Raw genomic sequence first — 9,387 nt, 5'->3', positions numbered from 1 at the left:
ATAGTTAAAACCCTGGAAGGGAAAATAGTTTCACTCGCTTTCTGTCGTCAACTGAAAGTTAAAAAAATAACTGTAATAAAAAACCATGACGACTATCTTGTTTTGGTCAACCTTTTCTACCTTTGCTGATCATTTTCACTCTCCTTTCTTGATTGCTTCTTCTTGTTGGTTTCTCTTCTATTTTACCACTATTTAATTACAAAATATTTATTATAATATTAAAAAAAACAAAATACAGCACCCTTTTTCTCCCTTCCCCTACTTCTCCTTCCTCTCGGTTTCCTACTCATATTAGTTTCCCATTTCGAATAAGGGAAATAAGCCCTAATAATCGAAGTTGAATCGGCCTCATGGATGGTTCAATTCTCCTGGACCTACTTGTTGAATTGCCAAACAAGAAGTAGGGAAGAGGGTTCTTGGAATCTCTGTAAATTGGAGACCTTTTGATAGCTCAAGGAGGATATAGGTATGGCTGTTGTAATGGGATTTTGCATTTCAATGTTTTTGAAATGTAAGGAGTTTCTTTCTCTTGCTTGTGATCTTTGCTGTTTCCTAATTTGCTCACAGAGCAGTAAGAAGAAAAGGGTATTTGAGTTTAAGTTTGATTTGTGGTGTTAATGGGGGAATTCGGTTAATTTGATAAATCATTGATTAAAAGTGTTAGTGAATCTGTTGGGCATCGTTAATATTGATTATTTTAAAGATGTTTTGCCAATCCCTAATGCATTTATGAACATTTGTTGCCCATCAGTACTACTGTACTTCTTGATGTCCTCTCTGTTTCGACTTGTCTGTTCTTTTTTTTTTTTAATGTTTGCTGCAAGTGTTATCCTCTAGATTAGATAATTTGAGCAAATTCGGGGACTTAGAATTGGTGATTTACCGCACAATTATCCACAATTTTCGCTGAAATGGAAGGGAAAGGCGTGCTATTACTTTGCGCAACTCGTCAGTGCCTGCCTGCTTGTGCACTTCTTCATCTCCACATTTTCTTTCATTGCTATAGTTGAACTTGTTATCTGCTAGACTGGATAATTGAGCTTGCGAAATGACAATTTTGAGGTTTAGATTGCCAATTCGGTATTGTCACTGGATTAGAAGGGAAACGTTACTTTTGTATGCTTGCTTGCTCTCTTTTACTGTGATTAATCTCTTTTTTCTTAAACTTGGGCCAATTTAATCTTCTCCTTGTGCTGTTATTACTGCCTTATCAAAGCGAGGATATGACTTGGGACACTGCTTTATTGCAGCAGGTTTATTTAGATCAAATGGCCGAAAGCTGGGATGGAAGTTATGATCCTGGTAGCCAATCGGATGACAGTCATTACTTTGAAAGACTCCGTGTAGAGCCTATTTATGATGCATTTGTCTGCCCTTTAACAAAGCAGGTTATGCGTGATCCTGTCACCTTAGAAAATGGTCAAACTTTTGAACGTGAAGCAATAGAGAAGTGGTTCAAGGAATGCAAGGAGAGTGGAAGGAAGTTGGTTTGCCCCTTGACTCAAAAGGAATTGAAAAGCACAGACCTCAACCCCAGCATAGCTTTGCGGAACACCATTGAAGAGTGGACTGCTAGGAATGAAGCTGTTCAACTTGATATGGCATGCAGATCTCTAAACCTGGGCAGTCCAGAAAGTGATGTTATGCATTCTTTGAAGTATATTCAATACATGTGCCATAGGAGCCGATCGAATAAGCATGTTGTGCGCAATGCTGATTTAATACCTATGATCGTTGAAATGTTGAAGAGTACCAGTCGTAGAGTCCGGTGTATTGCTTTGGAAACCCTTCAAACTGTGGTCGAGGATGATGCTGATAATAAGGTTGTGCCAGGTTTGCTTGTTATTGCTGTATAGCTTCCATGACATCATTAGAGTTATGCGTTGCTGTTATTATAGTTGTGTTGCTGTGTAGTTTCCTTGACATCAACAGAGTTATACATTGCCTTTCTCCTCTTAACGGATCTTCTTTGTTTCCAGGCAATACTGGCTGAGGGTGACACAGTGCGGACCATAGTTAAGTTTTTGTCTCATGAGCAATCCATAGAAAGGGAAGAAGCTGTCTCCTTGCTGCTTGAGCTCTCAAAATCCGAAGCCTTGTGCGAGAAGATTGGTTCAATCAATGGAGCAATTCTCATTTTGGTTGGAATGACAAGCAGCAAATCAGAAAATCTTTCAACTGTTGAGAAGGCTGATAAAACTCTGGAAAATCTGGAGAAGTGTGAGAACAATGTACGGCAGATGGCTGAAAATGGTAGACTGAAACCTCTTTTGAATCAAATCCTTGAAGGTACCTCCTTTGAGCTCAATGTTTCTATTATTTTTTAATTTCATGCAAACATTAGGGTTGTCCTTTGCTAATGCACCTGTACTAATTATGTTAAAATTTGTGATCTGGAGGTAAGATGGTAGAAGCCATATAAATTGCAACTTTTGCTGCTTTTACCCTTTCTTTTTTTACACATCATGATTGCTAGTTGCTATTTTGTAGATCTACAGATGCTGCTATTTAAGTATTTGCTTCATTTGGTCCTCCAATTCTATTTTTTTCCAAAATTCAACTTGGTGTTTTAAAAAAATTGGTTTCACGTATTTTTTCTTCCCATAATTTTAGTATCATGTTAGAATAATATAAGTCATATCTTGAGGTCTCATCTAACAGTTTAAGCTTTTGAGTTGAGATGATTTTTTGATATAATATCAAAATATTGTGGGTCTATGCAAGTTTCAAGCTCAAAGAGCTTTTCACTTGAAGGGTTGGGACCTTATCTAACATAGTATTAGAGCATTAATGATCAAACGGTCATAAGTTTGAATCTCATTTTTTCTTTTAATTAAAATTAATTAATAGCACATGGTAGTGTGAATCTGTCTAATTTTCAAGCTTAAAGAGTTTTCACTTGAAGGGGTGTGCAAGAGAATAATACAACTCAAATCTTGGGATCTCACCTAATATCTTAAACTTTTGGGTTGAGAAAGAGCTTTTCAGTTGAAGGGTTGGGACCTTATCTAACATAGTATTAGAGCATTAATGATCAAACGGTCATAAGTTTGAATCTTATTTTTTCTTTTAATTAAAATTAATTAATAGCATATGGTAGTGTGAATCTGTCCAATTTTCAAGTTTAAAGGGTTTTCATTTGAAGGAGTGTGTAAGAGAATAATACAACTCAAATCTTGGGATCTCACCTAATATCTTAAACTTTTGGGTTGAGATGGTTCTTTGACATCCTTGATATTTAGGTCCAAATGCATACATCTGATCATACACATGCCATATTCCTCTGATTAATGTGTAACCAGAAAGAAAATGTTGCAGGCCCACCAGAAACTAAACTGTCTATGGCTTCATACCTGGGTGAGCTGGTCTTGAACAATGATGTGAAAGTCCATGTTGCTAGAGCTGTTGGTTCATCTCTGATCAATATAATGAGAAGTGGTAATGTACAGTCAAGAGAAGCTGCTTTGAAAGCTTTGAATCAAATTTCTTCTTATGAGGCAAGTGCCAAGGTTTTGATTGAGGCTGGAATTCTTCCTCCTCTTGTCAAAGACCTCTTTACTGTTGGCTCCAACCAGCTCCCCATGCGTCTCAAAGAGGTCTCAGCCACAATTCTCTCCAATGTTGTAAACTCCGGCAATGACTTTGATTTGATTCCTGTTGGACCTGACCATCAGACTCTTGTTTCAGAAGACATAGTGCAGAACCTACTCCATCTAATTAGCAACACTGGTCCAGCTATTGAATGCAAGCTTCTGCAGGTTCTTGTTGGACTGACTAGTTCTCCATCTACTGTTTTAAATGTTGTCGCTGCCATTAAAAGCTCAGGTGCTATTATCAGTTTGGTTCAGTTTATTGAGGCCCCCCAGAGGGATTTGCGTGTAGCTTCCATAAAACTTCTCCAGAATGTCTCTCCACACATGGGGGAGGAATTAGCTGATGCTCTCCGTGGCACAGTTGGCCAGCTTGGAAGCCTTTTCAAGGTTGTAGCAGAAAACGTAGGAATCACAGAAGAGCAAGCAGCTGCAGTTGGCCTTTTAGCTGAGCTCCCAGAAAGGGATTTGGGTCTCACTAGGCAGATGCTAGATGAAAGCGCCTTTCCCCTAATCATCTCCATAGTGGTAAAGATCCGTCAGGGGGAGATTAGGGGTGCCCGCTTTATGACACCATTTTTAGAAGGACTAGTACGAGTTCTTGCAAGGGTTACTTTTGTGTTGGCTGAAGAGCCGGATGCCATTAAGCTCTCCCGTGAGCACAATCTTGCTGCTCTTTTCATTGAACTGCTTCAGTCGAATGGGCTTGACAATGTACAGATGGTCTCTGCAATGGCACTAGAGAACTTATCTCAAGAGTCAAAAAATTTAACAAGATTGCCTGAGTTGCCGCCTCCTACTTTCTGTGCCTCAATCTTTTCATGTCTTAGCAAACAGCCTGTCATAACTGGATTGTGCCGGCTCCACCGAGGAACATGTTCCCTAAAAGATTCATTCTGTCTTCTGGAAGGACAGGCTGTTGAGAAGCTGGTAGCTCTTTTAGACCACACGAATGAGAAAGTGGTTGAAGCAGCTCTTGCTGCAATTTCTACTTTGTTGGATGATGGGGTTGCCATTGAACAAGGGGTTGCAGTGTTGTGTGCGGCAGAGGGAATTAGACCTATATTTGACGTGTTACTGGAGAAACGAACAGAGAATCTGAGAAGGAGGGCAGTTTGGGCTGTTGAGAGACTTTTACGGACTGAAGACATAGCATATGAAGTTTCTGGAGATCCAAATGTGAGTACTGCACTTGTTGATGCTTTCCAGCATGCTGACTATCGAACACGGCAGATTGCTGAGCGTGCCCTGAAACATGTTGATAAGATACCCAATTTCTCTGGTATCTTTCCAAATATGGGTTAGGCCGCTTACTGATCCTGGAGCTGTATGTAATTCATCGTGTGTCCCGAGCCATTTATGGTTATGCTAGCGTTAAGCTGCAGGTAGATATTGTTGTAAACAGATTTTTTATCTGTAAAGGTTTTGAAAGTGTTCATTGGTTTCTAATCATGCTACTTCTTGCTTTCCTTTTTATTTCTTTTTCCTCTTTTTTTCTTCCACGATTACATATATTGTACTAGTACTGAGAGTTGGATATTGGTTATAGTTCTTTTCCATCTTCCAAGATTAATCATTCTTAACCTTCTATATTTTCTGAGATCAATCAACAATTTATTGAATAATCCAGTGCTGTAACCTTTATGAATCGGAGCAGCTTGCGTCAGTGATGGCTTTACAGGTTTCGAACCACATCCTCAAGGGAAGGGTACGGCTGTTGAGTTTAAGCAAAGTACCTTAACCTTCTTTTTTATGGCAAATTTTTAATCCAAGCATAGACAAAAAAGTTTTGATGCAATCGCAAGGATCCATAGACTTTGTTCTCGAGGCTGGATTGATTCGGACAGTCTTCAATCTTTAATATTGTGGTCACAAACGTCACCGAAATAGTCTGCTTCATGGAGTAGGATCTACAACATTGTCCATATTGCTAGCATCAGGCATTCCCTGCAATGGCCACCATAAAAATTCATTGTTAACGCAAGGAACCAGAGACGTTGCTCTAGAGGCTGGATCGATTCGGTCAATCTTGAATCTTTAAAATTGTGGTCACAAACGTCACCAAATACAGTCTGCTTCATGAAGTAGGATCTACAAATCAATTGTCCACACAGGCCTTCCCTGCAATTGCCACCATAAACATTCATTGTTCAAGCATGAAATGTAAAGTGAGGGATAAAAAGGATTATCATCAACAAACTTCTCCTATTTGGAGTACTGGATGAACAAGAGAACAAATTCATTATTATTGAACATAAACAAGATCAGGAATACAGGATGAATTATATAAACAGTGGAGAAGAAAATACACAGATGAAATTGCCGACAAGCAAATTGATCATGTCCAAAGAATTCAATATGAAATTCGGAGGTTCCAAATCACAATCTGTGCTCAAAATCTAGTGTGGGTAAATAAATGTCTAAAATTCTCAGCACAAATCAGCATTCACTAAGGACTTCAGAGATGTAAGACAGCCAATGATTTAGTCATGCACGAGGAAGCGTCCAATTCATGAGTCATGTGATTCCTAGCAAGGTGGCTCCAGTTTGTCCCCCTGTCAGACACATCACATACAGTCAAGAAGTTCAAAACTTGACCAAATATTTTGAACATTTCAACCCCAAATATTAGGTTTTTATCTGCAACAAATGCAGCATTCCAATCCATTGGCGCATCGGGATGCACTGAAACTTCTGTCCAAGTAAGATACATGAGATCCAGCTCCCACAATTTTCTAACAGCCTTGTTTCTCTGCCCTATTTGACCATCCCCTTCACACCAGGAGACTGAAAGCATAAATAGTTGGCCATTACAAGATACAAGTTTAGGGTAATACTCGTGAACACGAGGAGGGAACGGAGAGGTTTGGATTGCCATCCAAAAGCCCCTTTGAATGTCATATCCCATGAGCTTGTCTGCCTCGGAGTAAACATAAAAAATCCCATTACAAATAACTCCAGAACAAACCACCCCAAAATCCATTGGCAACCTCTGGATTTCTGTCCATTTATTTGATACGGGATCGTAAATTTCTCCAGAATCCAATGGCTCATCCCAGGATCCAAGACCTCCTACAGAAATCAATACAAACCTCTTACAGTACTTTGTATTTGATTGATCATTTTTTTGTCTGATGAACCTGTGTGACTTTCTATTGGGTAACAATGAAGGCTCATATTCATCAAAAGCCTTTCTATATTGTCGTCTTAGTGAAAGCCTGTGTGGGTCCTCATATACATCCGATACTCCACCAACCCGTGACCTAGGAAAACGTCTTTCTTGTCGATTTTGATGACTGTGAACCACTGTAAAGTCCGAATGAACCTCAGAAATTCCTAAAACAGGCATTGATCTTGCACACCTCATGTGTGCAATTTTACGCCAAGATTTTGTTACAGGACTAAAAACCCACACCCCTTTGTGTGTCCGAAATGAGCTTCTATCCACCCTCCCAAAGTGTGTCAAGCTAGAACAACCTCCAACAACATAAATATCATCTTGAATACTGGCAACAGAAAACATGAACCTTCCTTTTAGAATGTCGGAATCAATCCTATGCCACTGGTCCTGAGAAACATCCAATGCATATATATCTCCGGAACAATATCCATCTTTAACAGCACCAAACAGAAACAACCACGGCTTCAGATATGCACCTTCCCGTCTCATCTGCAGGAACCGAGGGGTGGTGGTCAAGTATCTCCATTTCTTGCATACAAGGCGGGCATTCATGAGACTGGTCAATGGGAGTCTCACTAAGCATAATTCCAGTACATCATCTGGAAGAAACATATGCAACCTGCTATTTTGAATCGAATCTTCAAGCTCTAAATCCTTTCTGCTGTTTTTCTTCCAGAACTTCTCTCTCACCCCATAAGAGAAACAATCGAACCCTGTCTCCTCATTCCCACATATTGGTTTATATCCCTTTCCTTCTTCACTAGCACTGCATGACCTCCTCCTACCACTCGGATCCCCAAATTCTTCACCTGTGTCAGCACCAACTTTGCAGCCCCCACCCATACCATACAAAGTAAGACATTTCAGAGAAACTCCCCTTGAATCATCCTCTTCCTCTCCTTCACCTCTAAGATTATTCTTCTTCCTCAACTTCTGGCTAACACTTCTCACTAGCCGTTGCGACACACTCAGAGCCTCCAATTCCCGGCGAAGAGATGCCTCTCCAGTTAATCTCTCAGAAAACATTCCGTCCTCTCTTAGTTTCCACACGACAAATTACACCCCATAACCATATAGCAAGCAGCATTACTCACCTTCTATCATCTACAAAAAGAAGAAGAAGAAGGAACTCAACAAAGATTACCCCCAATCATCTTCATAGAGGCAAAAGAACACCAAAAACTAAAAAAAATAAAATCGACTTTACATTCAATTTATCAGATCCATAACATAGTTTTTCAATAAACCAGATCCTAAATCACTAAAATCACATCCATAAATAATCAGAAATATTTGACTTCAACCAAAACCCACAACAATCATTTTTTAAGAAAAGGAAAACAAAGAATCCCCCATATTATCTAACCAAATCAGTAAGACCAATTATAGAAAACACAACCCTGAAAGAAAGGAACGCAACCCATTTCAAATATAAAATAGGTAAGCTTAAAACAACCATTTTTAGCATAAAACTAACTCGAAATCTACAATTTATTACCCTCATACCAACGTCAACCACAAAATCCAAAGCCCAGAAACAGATATAAAAATAAGAAACATAGAGAGAGAGAGAGAGTTACTTACATTACAAAGATTATAGTAGGAAGAAATAAATCTGACAATGCGAAGTGAAACAAAAATTTCCAATCTTGATGAACAAAGACTTGAGAGAGTTGAAGCTTGGATCCAGATTAAGCTTTTTTTGTTAAGGCGGTCGGTCAGTATTTAGTAAAGCGACATGGCACTCGATGATGATACTTGTAATATTAATTTTATAAAAGCGACGCGTCAGCGCTTTTCTTTTCCATTTGTCATTCTCCCTTTTGTTTTTCACCTTTTTTTTTTCTGCAGAGTCTGGACATGGTAGAAAACTTGAGCTCAGTGGAGAGTAGATATTAGCAGAGCCGTTGATGGTTTCTAGGATCTCGAGGTGGAGCAGTGTTTGATTGGTTTCGAGGGATAAGTGGGGCTCGGGGCTCTATGAAGGTGGGAAATACGACGTCGTGGAGTGACTGTGGTGGGTGACAAATTTTCAGTGGTAGGTTTAGTGAGTGGGCCCGTGAGGTGTCTCGTAAGTCGAGACCTACTTCCAATTTCTTGCCGATAATAATAAGAGATTATTTTGATTATTGAAACAAAAATGAGTGATTAAATTGGATTGATTAAATTTAAAGGGATTAATTTAGTGACGAAAAATATATGTATTTAATTAATTTAAATATTAATATCGGTATCTGCAAAAATTTAAATCCATAATAACGATGTAAAAATTATGTTTTTTAAATTGTTAAAAAAACAATTTTAATTAATAAATAAATATAAGAATACTAGAGGAAAAAAACATATTAATTGGAAGGATGGCTGCTGCTAATTTTAATAAAAATATTTTAAAAAATTAATTTAATAATTCTTCAGATAAAAAACAAATCAAAGTATCAAACCACAAAAACAAATATTTTCTTAGATATAGCCCCACAAAGAAACAGATTCTAAATTGATATTATATTTTCAGTGCAAAACCATTGAAAGTGAAAAACTAGTATGAGAATTACTTAAAAAAAAAAACGAATTAAAAACAAATTCCACCACGTTGTTGGCTGCACAAAAAGACATGGA

General features: G+C 38.5%; 2 protein-coding genes across 3 annotated transcripts; one reads left to right on the top strand and one right to left on the bottom strand.

Moving 5' to 3' along the window:
• The first annotated feature begins 134 nt into the window (after positions 1-134).
• Positions 135-5,042, top strand: LOC133692052 (U-box domain-containing protein 44-like). Of its 2 annotated transcripts, none has more exons than XM_062112723.1 (4): positions 135-466; positions 1,254-1,823; positions 1,980-2,289; positions 3,319-5,042. In XM_062112723.1, the coding sequence occupies exons 2-4, from the start codon at positions 1,269-1,271 to the stop codon at positions 4,893-4,895; spliced, it is 2,442 nt and encodes an 813-aa protein (XP_061968707.1). In that variant the 5' UTR covers positions 135-466; positions 1,254-1,268; the 3' UTR covers positions 4,896-5,042. The 2 variants fall into 2 exon arrangements, with proteins under 2 accessions (XP_061968707.1, XP_061968706.1); XM_062112722.1 differs by having other exon boundaries at positions 136-466; positions 1,251-1,823.
• A 770-nt stretch (positions 5,043-5,812) lies between these two features.
• LOC133692053 (F-box/kelch-repeat protein At5g42360-like) lies at positions 5,813-8,715 on the bottom strand. Its single transcript, XM_062112724.1, has 2 exons — positions 8,356-8,715; positions 5,813-7,875 (listed from the first exon to the last, which is right to left on the bottom strand). The coding sequence occupies exon 2, from the start codon at positions 7,795-7,797 to the stop codon at positions 6,049-6,051; it is 1,749 nt and encodes a 582-aa protein (XP_061968708.1). The 5' UTR covers positions 7,798-7,875; positions 8,356-8,715; the 3' UTR covers positions 5,813-6,048.
• Positions 8,716-9,387: the final 672 nt, after the last annotated feature.

This window comes from Populus nigra, chromosome 4, assembly GCF_951802175.1.
Source record: "Populus nigra chromosome 4, ddPopNigr1.1, whole genome shotgun sequence".
NCBI classification, from domain to species: domain Eukaryota; kingdom Viridiplantae; phylum Streptophyta; class Magnoliopsida; order Malpighiales; family Salicaceae; genus Populus; species Populus nigra.
This window is presented reverse-complemented; position numbering and strand designations above follow the sequence as displayed.